The 21,204-nt window shown below is 38.6% G+C and overlaps 2 protein-coding genes across 4 annotated transcripts in view; one reads left to right on the top strand and one right to left on the bottom strand.

The window, feature by feature from the left end:
• Nucleotides 1-480: 480 nt before the first annotated feature.
• TRMT44 (tRNA methyltransferase 44 homolog) lies at nucleotides 481-21,096 on the bottom strand. 2 transcript variants are annotated; one of them, XM_052780582.1, is made up of 11 exons: nucleotides 20,643-21,096; nucleotides 18,173-18,290; nucleotides 17,081-17,300; nucleotides 15,755-15,823; nucleotides 13,433-13,540; nucleotides 10,900-10,971; nucleotides 7,557-7,663; nucleotides 6,732-6,915; nucleotides 5,049-5,439; nucleotides 4,017-4,133; nucleotides 481-935 (listed from the first exon to the last, which is right to left on the bottom strand). In XM_052780582.1, the coding sequence occupies exons 1-11, from the start codon at nucleotides 21,079-21,081 to the stop codon at nucleotides 703-705; spliced, it is 2,058 nt and encodes a 685-aa protein (XP_052636542.1). In that variant the 5' UTR covers nucleotides 21,082-21,096; the 3' UTR covers nucleotides 481-702. The 2 variants fall into 2 exon arrangements, with proteins under 2 accessions (XP_052636542.1, XP_052636543.1); XM_052780583.1 differs by lacking the exon at nucleotides 10,900-10,971.
• Nucleotides 21,053-21,204, top strand: part of ACOX3 (acyl-CoA oxidase 3, pristanoyl) — a 38,068-nt gene continuing 37,916 nt past the window's right edge. The window contains exon 1 of one of the 2 annotated variants that reach the window (XM_052780579.1): nucleotides 21,053-21,180. The gene's annotated coding sequence lies outside the window, so the exon portion shown is untranslated. The remainder of the gene's footprint in view (nucleotides 21,181-21,204) is intronic. The other variant, XM_052780576.1, reaches the window with a different exon arrangement.

Below are 21,204 nucleotides of genomic sequence, written 5' to 3'. Positions count from 1 at the left end.
CCCTACCATTCCAATATTATTAAACACATTTTCTACTGTTACTCCTTACTTTAAAAAAAGAGGGAAAGGACAGCATGGTCTACAGAGCCCTACAAACCTACACAAACATGTGAAGACTTCCACAGTAATTTCCCAGAAAGTTATTCTTCAAACCAAAACTCATTTTGAATCAGTATGAAAAGGAAGGACAGGACAACTAGGGTCTGACCAAGAAAAGAAGGGTAATATATATTATTACTCCATAGTAATGGAGAGGAAGCTGTCAGGTCAGGAAAGAGCGAAATCTCTTCAATTTCTGACTCCCAAGAGCCACTGTGAGTCATAAGAAACTATATATCCTCCTAGAAAGTCTGGAACAAACCAGCTAATTTTCAGGGTTTGAAAATGCTGCATCATGTACATCATGAAAAGTGTCTTAGAAAATTAAGTTCTTAGACTTTTCTACTTATACAAATGCATGTTAGACAAGCCATGACAAAATCCAGAAGTATATACATACTTTACTATACCTTTTGCATGTTAATAACAAAATCAAAGAATTAAAAATACAGGAGAACTTGTAAACCAACTGGAAAATATGATGCATAGGAATGGGGAAAACCCCTCCATATTATTGTACAGATCTTCATGCACCAGGCAGTCCCGAAGTCAATCATAGATTCAGTTACGTACACAAGCTTAAACATAAGTGGCAGCCTTTTATTACTGTAGATGTTTTTTCTTTTTAATAACCTGAGACTGCCTTAGGTCCTCAGTCCCATGAGCATATGGGCAAGATTCAGAAGGCAAAGAACAACCATCAGGATGATGAATGAAAAACCAACAGAGCCGCGTTTTAAATGCTTCAGCTGAAAGGTGTCGCTTCACTTCAGGCTTAGTTTTCCTTGATGGTTTCTCTTTTCTCCAGTCACGAATATGAACTCTCCCATTTAGAACTAAGATTTAAAAACAAACAAAAATGCCGCTGTTAATAGACAGCCATGGGAATTATACTGGAAAAAATGCATAGGGCACTCTGTGAATAAAATATATATTCTACAAATGGATCACTTGGGCAAAACCAAATGTGCCATTTGTACAGAAACAGAAAGAAGTGTACAACAAACCAAGATAATATAGACACAGTCTAAAAAAGAATTGATTGATTTCCCTGTGAGAAGTTTTATTGTGATGCTGAATAGTTTCAGGCACCTTTGTATCATCTTTGTTGAGGCTGGTTGGTTTATTTTAAATACAGCAGTTAGGATCATTTAGACTGAAATCCTCTGAATTTAGATTGCAAGTCCAGACACAGAAGTTTCAACTTCAAGAACTGTAATCTTTCCCATGTTCAAAACTTCATTACTCCACATTTTAAATGTGATTACCAGCAAAAAATCTAGTAAGACTCTTCTACTACTGTTACTATGCAGAAATGCTCTTGCAAAGACAATGGTTCACTGACCCAAAAATACACTGCACTGAAGAGATGACAAGTCTAATCCTTCATATGAGTTATCATTGCTTAATAAAGATTTGGGGTTTTTTAAATTAATTTGCTGTGTTAGGACCATAAACTGCACACACACATTTGTGAACCTCTGTCAACTCCTTAAATGTGTAAACAAAACAGAATAAAAGGAAGTTAATAGAGAGAAAGAAAAAACATACATGAAAAACAACAGTGAAAATGAGGAGGGAAAAATCTGCCACTTCTAAGTTGCCATGCTCTATTTTCATATTCTGCTTCAATCATACCTTCTGTATCACAAACTTGTAGCTTGAAATAGTTAACGATACCATTCTGCACTCTGATAATTGCTACTCAAAAGGTAACAAGTCCAGTGAAAGCTTAACATCACACATTCAGGCCTGGATGAATTAATCCCTCCAAGTTTCGTTGTGATACACAAATAGATCTGAACTCATACAAAGCCAATCCAGAAGCAGGTTCCGCAGAGCTTTAAAATCTCTCTCAAAAGATGAAGAAAAATGAGCAGATACAGTGCTATTTATGATCAAACATATTTTTTTCTAGAAAATCAGTCCTGTATTGGACAAGATGTCTGATCAAAAGAAACTGCCACAGATCAGTTACGCTAAGTCCTTTCTTTTTTGTGTGCGTGCATCTGTTTTCCGTGTCTTTAAAAGAACAACACTTCAGTAAAGATGACAATAGCTGTAGCCATGTTCTTCTCTGTCCTCTTTGGCATGAGCAATGTCCTTCCAGACCACCTGCTGATAAAAGTCCCTTGTTATGGTGACATGCTACTGAAGGAACGAATCAAATGGTCTTTACTGAAGCCCCACACAGTTTCCATGTGACATAAATTACTGAGAAAGACCTGCCCTTAACCCTAGTCTTTCTTCAGAGGTAATGTGCAGACAGCATCCATGCCAAATTAAAATGCTCATTCCATGTAACAGGTTGTAAATCTATTCCACCTATCCCTAATGATAGGGAATCAAATTCAGACACATAATGCATGCAGTGTGACCAACTCTTTTCAATGGATGGTAATTCAAAAGGATTTCAGTACAGCTTCACATTTTGTAATGGCCAAGTGCACAGAAATCCTTAGTGGATGCTAAACTTGGCTAAATTAACCACTGGCAGCAATTAGGTTGCATACTTAGGATTATTTGCCATAGATTAGTTGATCAACATTTTACAGCTGATGTAGAACTGTTGGGACACAAGAAGTTAACACACTTCCAAACCTGAAGCAGCCTTAATACTGATAAAACCTTGAAGATCTTGTATTTCTGCAAAGCTAGATCTTAATTTTGCAAAACTCCACACTGACAAAAAAACCCAACCCAAAAACAACCACACAAAACACACCAACACTGCATTACAACAGGAAAAAAAAACAAAAACAAAACAAAAAACAGCTATCAACAAACCCAGCCAACCACAGAAACTTGCTACTGAGTTCTTTCTGCCATGCTACTACAGGCTATATAAATACAGCAAGCCTCAACAGTTACAGGTTCTTATGGAGATTTAGTTTTGTTTTGTGTCGGCACTTACACTATGGGGCTTGGTAAGGCCAGACTAAGTCTCAGTTAAATGGTTTAGTGAACTTGCTCTACGTTTCATGGCCCCAAAATCATTAATACTTTATAGGAAAAATAAAAATTCTCTAAGTCAAACAATAGCATCATATTAGCCACTTCAACTAAAGGGTTGTCTTTTCAGATACAGTCAGTCTAGAACAACACTTTGCTGATGGATGCCTTACCAATCTCATTCAAAAAGAATTTTACTAACATTATCTTGGAGCAATGGGCACATATTCAGTTTTCCACAAAGGTATTGTGATGGTTTTGGCTGGGATAGAGTTAATTTTCTTCACAGTAGCTAGTATGGGGCTATGTTTTGGATTTGTGCTGAAAACAGTGTTCATAATACAGGGATGTTTTTGTTACTGCTGAGCAGTCCTTACCAAGTCAAGGCCTTTTCTGCTCCTCACACCTCCCCACCAGCAAGTAGCCTGGGGGTGTGCAAGAAGTTGGGAGGAGACACGGCTGGGACAGCTGACCCGAACTGACCAGAGGGATATTCCAGACCATATGACATCACACTCAGCATGTAAAGCTGTGGGAAGAAGAAGGAATGGGGGACGTCCGGAGTTATGGCATTTGTCTTCCCAGGTGGCCATTGCACGTGATGGAGCCCTGCTTTCCTGGAGATGGCTGAATACCTGCCTGCCAATGGGAAGTGGTGAATGAATTCCTTGTTTTGCTTTGCTTGCATGCACAGCTTTTACTTTGCCTATTGAACTGTCTTTGTCTCAGCCCATGAGAGTTTTCTCAGTTTTGCCCTTCTGATTCTCTCCCCCATCCCACTGTGAGAGAGGTGAGTGAGCGGCTGCGTGGTGCTTGGCTGCCAGCTGTGGTTAAACCACGACAGGTATAGAAAGTGGTTAAAAAACAGCACTATAGTAATTCTTCAGTTGAGTTTAACTGCATATAGAGAAGATAAAACAGATGATTAGAGAAAAACAAAACAAAACCCCAAACCCCTACTTTACCTTCAAATACTTGATGATTGTTCTTGAGTAGTGTCTGCAGGCCTCCATATTCACTCTTTAGCCTTTTTAAAGTCTCTTTATTTAAATGTTCTGCTACTTCTTTCAAAGAAAGGCTTTCTGCAATAAATAATGGTGTAGCTATTAAAAATGTATACATTTTCTTAAGATTTTATAACTTCTACATAAGTTAATGATTATGAGCAAAATCTATGAATTATTTACCAGTACTGCAGCAACTTTGTACTCCCAATATCATGCATGATATATATTTTATATGTATACTGTCTGTAAAACAGCAGCTTTCATTCTACAGGACTAAAGTCAGAATTTCCACAGTAAGACGCATTTTTTTTCCCCTGCTTTTTTTACAGTAGCATATAACCCTCATTGCAATAAGCACTGTTTACATGCATCTAATTAGAGAGATGACAGAATGACTCAAAGGATCTCCTGTAACAGTAACATATGACAAACTACAGTAAGTAATAAAAATGGATGGAGGAAAATGGAAAGACTGTAGTAGTGAGAACTGAATGCTTATAAATTTAACATCAACTTCTATGCTTTCTTCCTAACACTAAATTAAAAATTCCTAACCATGCCGTAACCAAATGCCACTTCAAAGTACTTCTTACACAATTCTTACAGAATTTTAGCTAATTATTATGCAACTATCCAAAAAGAAACTTAATATTCTCCCCAAATAGATGTAGAGTGTTCTGTTTTGGTAAATGGGGAGGAGTTCTGGGTTTGGTTTGGGTTTTTTAATAAAAATCAATTCTGTCCTAGTATTTAAGTGTAGAGGGGAAAAAACCCCACACCAAATTCAAAATATTCTTATATGCCTTATCTGCATCTTAGTGTGCAATAAAACATAGTGGGGGGAAAAAAAGCCTTTGATTGCTACTGTACTGTTCTTGGTATTTCCTAAAATCTATTTCACTTACTAAATTCACAAACACATAAATTCATTGGAAAAAGCATCCTCTACCAGCAAAAGCAAAAGATAATGTAAAAGAAAGACAATCTCACCTCCTTGATTCCAGATATTTGTATTTCCACCATGCATATTAGAACATGATTTTGGGGGGGTTGCATTTAACAGCAAGTTTGCCACATTGAGAACCACATCATCTACAAAATCTTGAGGGAGGGAAGCACAATTTCTGATTTGTACTACTTTTTCTCTGGGTTGAAATCCAGGCATCCAAGTTGTACCAGCAGTCTCAGTCTCATTTTTGGGAAGTTCTGAGCCTGCTTCTTTGCATAAACCATCAGAGTGATCCTTATGATTAAATCCAACTCTTCTGTCACACATGACCACAGCACAGGTCTGACGATTATTAATGTACTGTGTTATCTGCTGGTCAATCAGAGCACATTCTGCAGGTGGATAGATCCTGTTTTTTCCAATAAGGCTTACCTATTGTAATAGAAATAGATAAACCGCTATTTCCACAGAGTCCCATACTTACACACAGCCCCCCAACCCGCACGCGTCTTATGCAGGCTTCTAAATCTACCTGCAGGAGATATCCATTCAAACTCAATGCTCGTTAACATCTGAGGGGTTTTTAATTTTAGTTTTCAAATATTGGTGCCACAGAAGAAATCAAGTAATCAAACCATAATCCATCATGCCATACAAGCACACAGCAAAAAGATTGTTCCTGACCCTCAGATTATTTACAAAATTAAAGCTGGACAACTCTTCCTACTCTGAGAACACTTCACTTTGAATTTCACGGGACATGAAAAATTAAGTACAAAAAGAAAGTACCAAAGAAAAATTAAGTACAAATAAGCAATATAGGCAGCTGGAAAAATTAAGGAAAAAATGAGTTTTGTAAGTTTTCCATCCTATAGGGTGGCATAAGAAATAACCATAAAATCTTCCATTCTTTCTTGTCTTTAGGATTGTACCTATGACGTTAAGAGCAGAATACCCAAGAAAACAATGAGTGGTTTTGGTCCCTCTTCAGAGCATATTGTCTCAAGTAATGCAGCTGACTATAGCCTGATCTTACAACAATAATAATGAACAAACAATAATAAAGAACAAAACGTCCTGTCGTGGTTTAACCCCAGCCAGCAACTAAACACCACGCAGCCGCTCACTCACTCCCCCCCACCCAGTGGGATGGGGGAGAAAATCGGGAAAAGAAGCAAAACCCGTGGGTTGAGATAAGAACGGTTTAATGGAACAGAAAAGAAGAAACTAATAATGATAATGATAACACTAATAAAATGACAACAGCAATAATGAAAGGATTGGAATGTACAAATGATGCGCAGTGCAATTGCTCACCACCCGCCGACCGACACCCCCGCCAGTCCCCGAGCGGCGAATCCCTGTCCCCCACTTCCCCGTTCCTATACTAGATGGGACGTCACATGGTATGGAATACCCCGTTGGCCAGTTTGGGTCAGGTGCCCTGGCTGTGTTCTGTGCCAACTTCTTGTGCCCCTCCAGCTTTCTCACTGGCTGGGCATGAGAAGCTGAAAAATCCTTGACATTAGTCTAAACACTACTGAGCAACAACTGAAAACATCAGTGTTATCAACATTCTTCACATACTGAACTCAAAATATAGCACTGTACCAGCTACTAGGAAGACAGTTAACTCTATCCCAGCTGAAACCAGGACACGTCCATATGCTTCAGACAGCTAGCAGCTTTAAAAAAAGAAAGACAAAAGCCCTACACAAAATTACCCTTTTTGTTGATGGAATTCTAAGGCAATCTTCTTCCACGTGAAAGCCGCATACAGATCCCACTTCGGCAACAAAATCAAGATACTCTCTGTACTGAGTTTTCTTGCTTTGTCTTCGGCTGTATTTTCCATGGAAATCAAAGAAGCAACATGGCAGCACAAAGTAGCAGCATGAATAGGAAGACCTACAAGAAGGATAACAAACTGCTGAATGCAAAGTTATTTCAGAGAACACACAAAATTAACAAATAACCCATCAGATACAAGCAACAATGGAAGTTTTCATTAAGTGACAGAGCTTCATGAAGTAATATTTATATGTTCCTCTTTCAGTAGATTAGCATAATCAAAAATACTGTTTCACAAAGTATTTGCTATAGCAAATTACTGTGCCAACTTGGTTTGCTGGACTAAATCTCTAGATATTAAACTATTGCAGCTGGTTGTGAAGAGCACAATGGTTCAAGGAAAAGCAGAACCAACAGCAATTTTATTTAAAAAAACAACAACAAAAACAACAGATTCATATCTAAAGAATAGAAATCAGTTCTGGTTTTTGAACTTCAAAAGCAATATCCTGTACTGACTTCTATGAGAAAGTAAATACTACACCTGTGCTTCTCCGCAGGAATAGAAACATTTTGTAAAAATAATCAATTGGCATCAAAAGCAGCAAGTCCTGCAAGGACAGCAGGTGTGGCTTGCAAGAGTGACAAGTTTTCACCAAGCCCACATAGGTAATTATGTTTTGAGGTGGTTGGTTTGTTTGTTTTTGGTTTTAGTTTTTTTAATTCCTTCCCTCCCACTCCCCTCCCTTCACAAATACCTAGCTGCAATTACAGGTATCCATGGTGTTAATTCATCTGAATGGTTTCCTATGAGCCAGTCAGTATCTGGAAAGAGATGACTGTCACCTGGCACGATTGTAGACTCCTAAAAAAACAAACAATACATTAACTGAATTTTATTACAGGTTTCTTTAAATGCATTTTATTTGTTAATAAAGCACTAAGCAGCAGTATAAAATTACACGAGCTAACAAATACAAAGTGAATAAGAACCACAGACACCAACAAAGTTTTCCTCAGTCTGCACTTTTACCAGGTAGTAATTTTTATAGCTACAAAGATATAATTTAGCAATAGCTACCCACAAAATATTGGTCAAAAAGGGGAATACCAATTCTGATTAAGATATCTGGCACCCTAAGTATTTGTAAACAAATATCATACATCAGATTATGATTTCTTGCCATTATCCTTCTATCACCTGTATGTCTGGACTCAATTTTTCAGAAAGCCACTTAATTTGCTATGTCTTACAGTCCTAGGACTCACACAGCAATTAATCAGAACACAGCTTCACTACCATCTTCTCTTCTTTCACAGACTCTTCCCAAATCAAATCCTAATATACAGAACACCACTCTTCACACCCTATCATTCACCTATAATAAACCTAACATTTACCCTCTATGTTGCCATTCCATCCCCTTCCAAGTTGTGTCAAAGACTACCTTATGACACATGCAAAATCAGGAGCAAAAATAGGAAACAATAGGTTAGAGAAAGAAGGCTTCTTTGGTGGCCTTTAGAATAGTATTTTGCCTCATGGAAATTCAATATATATGGATTGAGGAGACATCAGCACAGAAGTCTTCCCACCACAATATTGACTCACAGAATAGTAATTAGTCTCAAGAATACCCTATCCTGGTATTCTTTAAAAACAAAGAAAACCCCCAAATAAACAAACAAACAAAACCCCACAAAAAACCAAAACCAACCACCAAACAGGATGAATTCTTCATACAGGTTAAATTTTAAAAGTTCTAGAGTGCCTTTAATGTTTATCTCTCACACAGACTTTTTTTTACCTTGAACTAAGTTCAGTAAATAAAGTACTTAAAGCTGTTGATACTATGGAAGGAAGTACACACTCTTCTCTAAAAAAATGTAAGAATCTCAAAGTAATTATTGGGCAGATTTGAAAAATTTTTAAATTTGAATCTCCACAGACCTTTAGGAAAAGCCCTGAAAATGATGCCCACACTCTCTTTTTATATACAAAATCCATGTTAGCTCAAAATTGACATGTATATGCAAAGTATTATCTGTATAGGAATTTAAAAAACCAAACCCACTTATTAAGGAATTTCAGAAATCTCAGACTACCTCTGTTACATCCCAATTCCCCTCTTCAGAAAGCACTGTCTTAGGTGTTCTTATTATCAGTATGGTGTATTATTGTTCACTTTAAATACTACATCTCTGACCATTTTTAGTTATGTATATACATTTCTAGATAATATAGGTAACAAATTTCTTTTTTGCAGGATAGTAGATGTTAAACCAAGTGTTTGGTAAGTGTTTTCTTATGGTTGATTAAATAAGTTACTCCTATGTTACCTTTCAGTTTTGATCATTCAATTTAGCCATAGTGTGAATTACCAGTGCCACACTCCACTTTTCAACAGTCATCCATAATCAAATTTATATTTGCCACGTCTGACAGCAGTTTGGCAATGCAGAATGCCACCTGTTACATTCATTTTTATTGTTAATATTGGCACTGAATGTCACAGATGGCAATATTCATCCTGCAACTCACGCTTTAAGTAAAGATCAAAACAAAATTAGCTTTGAGGGTAACAAAAGGCTGTGAGCAGGTGCTTTCTCCTTCTGTGGCTCCTGGGGCTACGGCAGCCTTGTAAAATCATTTCACCCTTCCTATTCGTTATATAACTCCTTCCCACATAAATCAGTGCTTTCCTTACATACATATTTTAGATATTTTTATTGTTTCTGTCTGGCTTTTTCAAGTGTTCTCTGTGGTTTTTTTCCCCTCTTGTTTTTTAAAAGACAAAAACCATCCTTTTCTATTTTGTTCCCTCATGCTGCAGAGAGGGACCGCTGATGCTCAGAAGTTTCCCTATGAGTCAAGAAATCTGAGAAACTGTAAACAGCCAGACCTTAATATGAAACGAATGCAGAGAATTCAAAGATTTCCACAATACAGAAACATGGGCAGAAAAAGGAATTTATAACATGAAGGAAAAGAGAAGATGCTGTTTGGTATGATCAGAAGTGACTTAATATAGTACAACAGGAACAAAAGAGCACCACAGCTTGATGTTTTGGATTGTTTCCTGAAGCCTTTCAGTAAGATCTCGTTGCAGACTGCAGCAAAGGAATCTGGCAGTTTTGGCAATCTGTACCCAAAATGGCAGGGTAGCAGAGAAGGCTGCACAAGACTGTGAAAGCCCCACATCCCATCTGTGAAAACTGCTGCTCTTTTTTTGATTTAATGTGAGTTGTTAGCATTCAAAGATATGTTGAATTAACTTTTAAACAAAACTACTAGATAGTAACTACAGGTGGAAAATTATTTTAATATGTTGGAAGCTGACAATTTTTGAGAGAAGAGAGTGAGAAATTTTAGGAGACTAGAGAACAAGAAACCAGAAACACCTCACCTCCAAAGGGCAACTGTTCATCAGTACCGCACTTTAACGAGTATCAGACCAAGAACAGCTGGAGTTAAAGTGAATATTCCTGTGCTTGAATTGTTCCTTTTCTCATAAAAATGCTAATCTGGAACTTGAAATATGATCCTTCTTTCAGACTCATTTTCCTGTTCATTTTTTTGAAGGCTATTATTGCAATTATTTACCACAAGGTCAGTTCAGCAGAGGACTGGCTCCTCTGAGGTTCAACAACAATTTTGGCCCCAAACCAGCACACAGCACTAGAAGGTCAGAATCACTTTCAAGAATAAACTACTCACAACTTTGGATACTAATATTTTTTATGAGGTACAGTGGTGCAAACAAAGCTGCTCTATATTGATCTTGCAGTAAAATCAAAGATTGTTTCATGGTGTGCATGTCTGTACATGCAGTAGGAAGTCACACAAGTCTTCTCAGCTAAAAAATCAGTAAGTTGCAAATATGCAAGGGCATGATACAGCATTGCTCTCATAATTCCCATTACAACTTACTTTACAGTCCCACAAGACCTATGGGTGGCATCATACCAAACCAATAGATCACTTCAGACAACTGTCTGTAACCTGGTACGTTTGATTACATTTGCAACAACACAACCTGAAGCAATGAACAAATTAATAAAGTTACACATCAATAAGATTGACATACATTTGCATAATACCTCTAAATGAGTTTCTGGTCCATACATGTCCCATATTTTTCTTCTCCTCACATCAATTCCTCTACCTGAATGCTGAAATATTTGAACAAAAAGTATCATTTTTAAGTACTACTTTTAGCAGAAACTGTCAAACAGGCTCACTAAATGTATGTATTAACACTGATTATTTCATTCATACTAAAATTTAGACACATAATGAAACACAGCTTCACCATTTCAGGCAGAAGCTGAATACTTTTAATCCCTTCTTTCCCTTCTAAACTTGAATGGAAAGACTAGGAAACATTAAGAATATATCCGGCTTGCAATTTTACCTGGGCATACCTATTGAGACTGCTCTTGAAAATCTGGATCTCTACAAAAGTAAAAGAAGAGGTATTGTTTTTTGTTTGTTTTTAAAATATCAAAACCTTTCATAAGGCAAGTAATACTGTAGCACCCACAGCGCTCAGAGAAAAGTGCTATTCTAAGCAGTTCTTGCTGGAGAACCACCTTTCAACTAAGTCAGTTAGGCTGCTGGAGTCCAAGCACGCTTTTCCCTGTATGAACTGATGAGAAAAGGAAATAAGACTGGAAACTAAGGCAAGAAACAAAGAATTCATAAGTAACAGTATTTGAACTTCAAGAAGCGTGTGCAGAACTAGCCAAAATCAATTACTAAAAAAGTCTCATGAAACTCACACACATCATTTTTTGACAGTCAACAATGTTTGTCAGTGCTACAGCAGTGATGACCTAATGATGTACAAAAATAAATATCTACAGGGAAAACAGCATCTTGTATTAGATCAATTTTTCTGGCCACAGAAGGATAGAGAGCTTGTGTTATGAGAACTTGGGACTTCCCCCCACCAGTGACATCCACTGATCTCATAGGAGATACTCATTTCCTCTACAAATTTTACCATGTTGCTCCAAAAGTGGAAAATACAATTTTCTAAAACAGACAGACCCAAGTTCACTGTGTTTTGTTCAATCTCACTGACCTTTTCTTGTTGTTGTTTCAGAAACTATGCCTTAAGAAACTGAATTTTGCTGTTGCCACATTTTCACTCCGGAAAGCACAGTATGTTGTTAGGCATTTTCACAACTAACAAATCCCAGGATTGTTTTTAAAGATATTGAAAAACATTTTCAGGACATGACAAGCAGAACTCAATTTCTATAAAATTAAGCTTATGAAAAACATCTTGTGAGAGAGAATCTCTGTGTTAAGATTCCCCATTCCTTTTTGGTTCATCTATAGCATAACTAAATTACATCATTACTTTTTCTTTTCCCTCTGAGTTTCTTACCTCAGAAAAATAGCCTTGAATTGAAATGAATTGCGCTAATAAAAATAGATAAATAAGTGAAAGGTTTCTTGTGGTGAATGGGATTAAATCCAGTTGGTGGCGGGTCACAAGTGGTGTTCCTCAGGGCTCGGTGTTGGGCCCTGTTCTGTTTAATATCTTTATTGATGATTTGGATGAGGGGATTGAGTGCACCCTCAGCAAGTTTGCAGACGACACCAAGTTGGGAGGCAGGGTCGATCTGCTTGAGGGTAGGGAGGCTCTACAGAGAGATCTGGACAGGCTGGATTGATGGGCTGAGGCCAATTGTATGTTCAACAAGGCCAAGTGCCGGGTCCTGCACTTCGGTCACGGCAACCCCATGCAGCGCTACAGGCGTGGGGAAGAGTGGCTGGAAAGCTGCCCGGCAGAGAAAGACCTGGGGGTGCTGGTCGACAGCCGGCTGAATATGAGCCAGCAGTGTGCCCAGGTGGCCAAGAAGGCCAACGGCATCCTGGCCTGTATCAGAAATAGTGTGGCCAGCAGGAACAGGGAGGTGATTGTTCCCCTGTACTGGGCACTGGTGAGACCGCACCTCGAGTACTGTGTTCAGTTTTGGGCCCCTCACTACAGGAAAGACATCGAGGTGCTGGAGTGTGTTCAGAGAAGGGCAACGAAGCTGGTGAGGGGCCTGGAGCACAAGTCTTATGAGGAGCGGCTGAGGGAACTGGGGTTGTTTAGTCTGGAGAAAAGGAGGCTGAGGGGAGACCTTATCGCTCTCTACAACTACCTGACAGGAGGTTGTGGTGAGGTGGGTGCTGGTCTCTTCTGTCAGGTGGCTGGAGATAGGACAAGAGGAAATGGCCTCAAGTCGCGGCAAGGGAGGTTTAGGTTGGATATTAGGAAAAAATTCTTTACTGAAAGGGTTGTCAAACATTGGAATGGGCTGCCCAGGGAAGTGGTTGATTCACCATCCCTGGAGGTATTCAAAAAGCAAGTAGACAGGGTACTTCAGGACATGGTTTAGTGGGCATGGTTGATGGTTGGACTCGATGATCTTGAAGGTCTTTTCCAACCGAAATGATTCTATGATTCTATAGCTCTGCTAAGATTTTATCCTGGTAACTAGAGTGACCAAATCCTATTTCAGCTACATGAATTAACTGAATTTTGGCTATCTGCATGCCACATAAAAGAAAAGCATAATAAGAATATTGACTTTCTGGTTTTTAATTATTATTTTAAAAAAGCACTCTATTTACCCCTTCATTGTTTAGAATATGAACCAGCAGACCATTTCCACATCCAAGATCTACAAATGACTGTTTCTTGGTCAACCCTTTTTCCTTTCTCTCTTCTTCCCAAAGAATCTAAGACAAGAAAAGAAAATATTTTAGACTTCTGCTCTCAAGTTTCCCTGTAAGAAAGCAGCAAAGATTATTGGAAATTAAAGGAGAAAGCTGGGAGAGAATGCAGATGTGACAGAAGACATTCACTGTACTCACAGAGAAAATAACTTGAGAGGAAAAAAAAAAACTCAAAAGCCACTAAAACTGTTTATGGAGAGGGGCAGGAATTATGTTGCAAAATATCAGTCATTTTGCTAAGTGCTAAGCACATCCTCTGCTCCCTTCTGAGTCACTGGAAGTTGAAATTAATCAAGGCAATACAACCCTGGGCTAGACTGAGCACAAATGTAAAATAAGCTGCTAAAACAAAGGGTGCAAGAGATGAACAGAGGATGCAAGGGAAGTAGCAAGTAAACTTCAACAGTGTCTCTGCAAGTAACAACACAGAAGCATTCATATCCACTGCATTAACGAAAGAATTGGTGGCAGAGCTGAAAATAAAAACCAAAATGTTCTTTGTAATCAGTTGGCTATATATTGGTACATGTAGCATCTCTTTCTACGAACAAAGTGTAACTTACCTAGCAACAGTCAGCTACCCCAAATTCTACATCAGCTAAAGGGACCCCAAAGCTTTTAGCCCAATTCTAGTCCGTGCCCTGTACATAAGTAGTTACTTTTACATAGTTATGTAATTCATAATTAGATAATAATCGGATGTTTGTCTGCAGGGCATGGATTAGTCTCTATCACTGTCAAACTCTTTTTCCTTCAATGAGAAGCTACAGAGCACCCATTCATCAACCCTGCACACATTTTTTACTATGACTAACAAAAATCCTCAAGAGTATTTAATCACAAAAATTAGTATTTGTAACGTTGCTACCTGTTAATTTGTCAGTTTTGCTAGAGGGAAGGAAACTGCAGATAATCTATGATATTATCAGGCTATGTTTACATTTTTAGATGTACCAATCATTGCACTTTTTGCACTCTAGGCTGTATCCCAGAAATCCCTAATCACCTCCTACACAGATCACACCTACCCTCCATCCCCTGCTGAGCTTCTCACGATGCAAACTGCATAGCTACTTCTTTGGGCATGTGCCTAGACAGTAGGTGACCTTAATATGACTGCAGAGTAAAATGAGGTCAGATGTAGATGCCGTAAATACACAAAAATTTAACACTGGACCTACCTTCTCTTAACTACCTGTTTAACGTACTTCTAAATAATGAGTTATTATATACCATCACATAGATACCTGAAATTTTTGCAAGGAGGCTACGTTATTAAAACCATACTTTAAGCTTTCATTTATATAAGCCAGTTATTGGATGACTATAATAACTTTTTGAAAACTACTGCTACATCAGCTAAAACACATTATCAGTGTAAACTAGCACTCGTGCATAAAAATTCTGTCATTACAGAATCTTCTTGTGGCTACAACTAATTTTCAACACCTAATATTATCACGGTAGTAAAAATGGTAAAAGATAAATCTACTATATAGCTCTTTCCACAAGCCAGTATCATAGATTAAAATAGTTCAGTTGGAAGGGACCTACAACGCTCATCTAGTCGAACTGTCTGACCACTTCATCATGATCTGATGTAAGAAGTTCTGTCACACCAACGTGACAATCAAGATTTTGAGAGGAGCATAGGTCAGTCAGGCTTCCTCAGACAATTTTAAAAATCTTCATGGGAAAAGAAACTGGGTTTCTAAGTTTAAACAGTCAATTATCAAAATAAATTAGTCCTCAACGAGTTCTGTAAATGGGCTAACTTACTTATAAATACTGATTTAGAGAAGATGCAAGAGGTATCTACATTATGACTTATTATACGTAATTCCGTGAAATGCTGTTGAGAGTACTACCAAAGATCAGAATACAAACACAACTTGAATAGTTATAGACATGAATTCCACTTTAAGTTATGCTTGAAAACATTGTGATAAGAGCTTTGTCTCTCTCTTAAATGAGAGCAAAAGAAAAAAAACAAACAAAACCACCAAAAACAAGCAAAAAAAAAAACCCCAACCCCCAGAAAACCCACATCCTTTCTCCTACCCTTTCCTTTTGCATTGTATGCCTGTAATAACTTCAGGTCATTCTATTTTTAAAAATGCAACAACTATAAAATGAAAATACTGATTTTCTTTAGACAGGTTCTATTATTAGGAAATAGAACCTTATAGAATATTATTAGGGAAAGCAGTTCCCTACCAGCAAGTAAGTGGCAATGGCAACATCTTCATAAACAAATTTCTCAGGGTCTGTCACTTCAGGCCACACCTTCAGAAAAAAAATAGAGAAAAATTATTTTCTGCACTATCTGAAATTACTTCAGGAAGTGCTCAGTTAAAGCAATCTGGATACTCATCCACTTCAATAGGTTTCTGCACTTCACGAATTTTGCATTTTAACCTCATTAAAAATACACACAAAGAATATAAATAAAGACTGTTTGATTTTGTGAGTCACAAAAAGAATCATAGCATAAAGGATGTCTGCTGTCATCCAATCAATAAAGTTTCCAAGAACATTATGGCTCCATATGTGCAGGTCACAACAAGGAAACTGCTGCATGCATCCTTTTGCTTAACTCTCTCAGAAGACAAATGCTCATATTATTCCTGTTATGTGCAACACTGATAACATGAACATTTGTAAATTTATTTTCACAACATAACAGGCATAGAATTATCCTGGCACAACAGAACATGAAGAGTCAAAATCTGAAGTAGGAAGACAGAAAGTGGAAGTATTATCCACATTGTGTAAATGAGGAATTGAAACAAAGATTAAAATGCTCAACACTACATTGTCTACTGCAGAGCTAATGACTCAACAATTACCTTACCCACAAGTCCAATTTTCCTCTCATCTATATCTTTCTATTAGTACAGAAATATCAACCGTAGAACCTTTCAACATTTTCACAATATGTTTTATAAAAGCATTTACCAATTTTTTTGCTTGTAGCTAGAGTCTGGTATATAAGAATATAGGCATTACTTCACACAGCACTTAAGATGATCACTGTTTATTGGGATCCCCAGGATAAAACAATAATACAAAATTGCTCCTCTAACTCAAACACATATTAATATAGCATCCAAATTTAAAAAGAGTAATAGGAAATTTAACCTACTTGCTAACCAGTGCTGTTTCCAGACTCTTTCAGGTTTTGGAGAAGGAGGTGCTTTATTTATGCCTTCTAGTGTGGATGATTTAATATTTACAACCACTGACCTACCGCTTACTTCTTATCAGAAGGGATACATTCTGGAAAATACCTAACTCCTCCAGATATTTAGTGTGAATTTGGCTCCAAATCTTGCTTTTCCAGTTCAGTTCTTCCAAATAGTAAATTGTTAGTACGCAGACACAGAACAAAAGCCCAAAACACAAGACCGTTAAAACATACATTTCAATTAAATTGCTTCTTTTATTAAAAAAAAGAATTTAGCAAAAGAAACAGTTTCACTAAACAAACAACAAAAAAAATATAGGAAAGCATATTATTACTGCATTTATTGCTAAACTTACCTTTACCATCTCTTTGTATTTTTCTTTAAGATTTTGATAAACCTTGCTGTATTTTGCTACAGAAATGAGCGAGAGTGTACTTTTAAACTCACTAGGCTTTTGCTCTACAGACCATTTAGCCAGTTTGGACAAAAGTTCATTTCCAAGCCATGCTAGTTTGGGGTATGCAATTCCATCTGAAAACCAATCTTCTGGAAATGGAGCTACAATAGACAGAGACCTTTAAAAATAAAAATTTTATATAAATACAGTGTATTTCATTACTTCAGCCACCTCAAATAGAGAGAAAACAATGACTAAGTGGAAAAAATCAGCAGATCAAACAGAGATATAAAAGTAGACTGGAGAATAAGGGAATATGTAATACACAAAACCAAAAGGAAAAATAAAAACAGTGAGGTTACTGAATAATGGAACAGTCTCCCCTGAATTTTGTTAGACAGCTCATTACCTGCCAATTCAAACACTGCAGATGAGAGTCCATGCTGCATTTAACACAGTGACTGAGGACTCACATATGATGAGCAACCTGACTTAGCAAGAGATTCAAACACTAACTAGTAAAAGTGAATTCATGAAATTCATGAAAACAACAGGAAAATTTAGAAGGAAAATTATATCAGCCAGCACATTTCAATATTTCATCATCTCGAATTTTATTCAGATTTCATTACAGCTATGCCCTCAGATGCTCAGGACCAAGCTGCAATGGTCTACGTTTCAATGACTGAAGCTCAGTAGGTTCACAGCAATTCCAATTTGACTCTCAACCTTACTAACACCCACAGAACTTGATCTCTCTCACGGGCATAGCTAGCTCCTCGTGGTCAGAATATGCATACTTTTTCTAGACCACACACATGTACAGTCAATGTATACATTCAAAGTTGAAACAGATTTGGTTTGTGTTGTTTTGGGTATTGTAGATGTTTCTTTTAACTGAACACTATGCACTAAGATCACACCACTATTGTCATTTATTAATCAAGCAGGAAACTAAACAAACCAAATTGCCTAGATACTAATACTAAAACATGATGTGATCCTTGCAGTATCTCATGGTTTGCTTCCTCCCTCACTCCCAGCACTTACCATTCCTCATCTTTTACGTGTGTAAGTTGAATCTGATAAATATTGCACTTTTTAATCTGGTATTTTCCTTTACTGTTTTCCTCCAAAGGCAGAAAAGTCACAGTTCCATTGTAAACATCTGAAAAGATAGGTAAACAGTCATATATTATTCTATGGTGCAAACCATTCTGGTTAACACTGCTGCATGAGGTTTCCAAAACATCAAAGGCTGACCAGTAAGACTATTCATTTTCTTTAAACCTAACTATTTTAATAAAGTAAAAGCTAGACAATGAGATTTTTCTAGCACAAAACTGCTGCTTTCCCCTACCCCATAGTAAATCCAGAGTCCTGGAAGCACATTCCAAACAAACAGACTTACATGTCACCCCAGTATTAGATAAACAGTCAGTGCAATATTAAAAAATAATAATATTATTAGTATCTATCAATTTTGCTGTGTTCAAACACAGGATCTACTGTGTGATTAAAATTAATTATAGCTAGGCTTCCCTTCTAGCATCATGCAGCTTCCCCAATTCCTGGACTAAACACTGTGAAAAAACGCATTATCTATCCCTAAATTAGTATCTCATAACTCTGAAGGGAGACTACCAGAGAAGACCTGGTTTTAGGTGAAGGCACATGTACTATGTTAATATATTAAGTTATGTTCAGCAACTACACTACTGATCTTAATGGTTCTATCACCTGTGGAATAAAATATTTATGTCCAGTAACAGATTCCAAACACTAGAGATTTTGGAAGAGTTGAGCTGGGCTGACAAACAGCTGGCAATGCACTTGAGTGCCTCTTCTGTATTTCAAGAAGATACTCTGCAATTTTTGTCACATTTCATTCTCTAACATCAATCATGCATGTAGGATAATTAACTCCTACACAAGTAAAAACAGCAAGGGAGGGTGTGTCCTTTTGAAGTAACTTACAAATAAAAAGAAAGCTGACTGGAGTGAAATATGAATGGGACGATAAAGCCTAGTATTCACATGCTACTGATTTTTTTAAAATCTTAATATCTTAATTTATTCCCTATATCCTCCTATAAAGTGACTCTAAAAGCATTTACTATATTCCTTATAGCTTATGATATACATCATTACTTTATAAACCAGTTACAAAAATCTTTTTAGCTATTGTTTATACAAGGCGATTTCTTCAGAATAGCTTATTAAGTTCTCATTTTTTAAAATGCTTTTTCAATTACCATCAAAACAGATGTTCCAACAACTACAAATCTTCAAACTAAGAATGCTATATTGGCTAAGTAATCAAATTTCAATGGATTCCAAAATTTTCTGAGAGAGACAGGAAAGAATAATTAGCAATAGAGCAAACATCAAGTCTTGCTATCTCATCCCATCCTTAGCCGATCCCCTAACATTTATTTACTTTAAACATATTAATTAAAAAAATTATTTTCCTAGGCTGTTTCTTACAGATAGGCTCTCTAGATGTAGCTCAGGAACATATTCTCTTAACATCAAAAGAAAAAATAAATCAAAACTGCAACATATGCTTTTTTTTTAAGGCATCAGGATAAGAATCATAGGCCACAAGAGCATCCAAAGTCGGCTGTACCTCGTAAATGACAATAGTTCTTTCTGAATTGTAAATTTGTTTCCAGAATTCTGATTCTTTTCAAAACATTACTATTAGAATTTAATCCACATCAACACTTTTCCCAAAATTTCTTAAAGGTGTCAACCTCTACCCTGTTTGTTTCTTCATATTAGTAGGATTTACTGCAGCATATTACCATCACATAATGTAAAAAAAAAAAAAATACAAACCATGAAGTTAAGCTTCATTTTTAAGCAATACTAAACAATACGAAAGTCGACATAAATAGTTCAACTTGGCCAGGCAGGTGCCACAGCTGCCTACTTTTTTTTCATTAACTCTGCGTTTTCAGAGGCTACCATCACAAGCCCGTAATTAGATTTGCACTACAAGCGGCGGTTTTGTGCGGGCAGCTTACTCACGACAGGAGCTGGCACGATGACAGTCCTTCTTGCCTCTTAAGACAAAAAGATGAGCCACTTTCTATACGTCTTCTTCGGGAACGGGGTGCCTGGCTTCCCTAAGTGCTTTTCCTGTCTCAGCAGTACCTTACACCTACCTAGCGCATTAGCTCTTCCCCTACTGCGATTTCCTAAGATTGAAGCTGGAGTTGTTTAAACCAGAGTCCTACCGGTGTTTGATCTCTGTAATTTGTATTTCAACTGCTGACACTTCCTAACACAAGAACAACAACAACAAAAAAGATAAAGTCCAATCACGCGAAAAGGACAAAAATCCATCTGCACTCCCACAAGTAGGGAAAAAGGGCTATTTATCTCATTCGCGAGGCAGCCGCGGAGGGGACAGGTCTGCAACAGAGGCAGCGGCCCGCAAACGCTGCGCTCCGGCACCGGCGGGCGCTCCCCGTCCCGCCCCCCCTCACCGCCTCGGAGCCGGCCTCCCGCTCACCTTGGACCGCCAGCTCCTTCGTCGGCGGGGCGGGCGGGCCGCCGGGCCGCCCCCGGGGCAGCAGCGTCCTCAGCACGGCGCGGAGCTCGGAGCGGCGGCCCGGCCCGCCCCAGGCCGTGAGGGGCGGCGGCAAGTGCCCGTGCCCCGCCGGCAGCTGGCCGCGCACCTCCCGCCAGAGCCGGCCCAGCTCCGCAGCCCCGGCAGCCGCCGCTCGCACCTCCCGCCCCCCGCCGCTCCCGCCTCCCCGCACGGCGGCGAGGGGGGGAGACGCTTCCCCGCCCTCCCCGAGCGGCACCGTCCCCTCCGCCTCGATGGCGGCGCCGCACAGCCGCCTGTTGGCCACCTGCGGCTTCTCCAGCCAGACGCGCACCGCCGCCCAGAAGCCGTGAGGCAGCGCGGCGCCGCCATCCCGCACAGCCGCCGCCCCCAGCAACCCCATGGCCGCCCCGCCAGTCCTGCCGCCGCGCAGGGGGAAGAGGCGGAGCGCGTCGCAGGCTGCTCCCGTCAGTTCCCGAGGCGGGGACGGCGGCGGCCGCAGGTAGGTACCGCGTCCCTTCGGCCC

This window comes from Harpia harpyja, chromosome 2 (genome assembly GCF_026419915.1).
Source record: "Harpia harpyja isolate bHarHar1 chromosome 2, bHarHar1 primary haplotype, whole genome shotgun sequence".
NCBI classification, from domain to species: domain Eukaryota; kingdom Metazoa; phylum Chordata; class Aves; order Accipitriformes; family Accipitridae; genus Harpia; species Harpia harpyja.
The sequence above is the reverse complement of the archived record's forward strand: the minus strand, read 5'-3'. Positions and strand labels throughout refer to the sequence as shown.

What these genes read in the sequence shown, in the direction of transcription:
- TRMT44 (XM_052780582.1), bottom strand. Translation starts at nt 21,081, where the DNA reads ATGGGGTTGCTGGGGGCGGCGGCTGTGCGGGATGGCGGCGCCGCGCTG. An exon ending in CCATTGCCACTTACTTGCTG is followed by an intron (nt 13,541 to 15,754) that starts GTAGGGAACTGC and finishes TTCTTGTCTTAG; the next exon opens with ATTCTTTGGGAAGAAGAGAG. An exon ending in ATATTCTAAACAATGAAGGG is followed by an intron (nt 10,972 to 13,432) that starts GTAAATAGAGTG and finishes CAAATATTTCAG; the next exon opens with CATTCAGGTAGAGGAATTGA.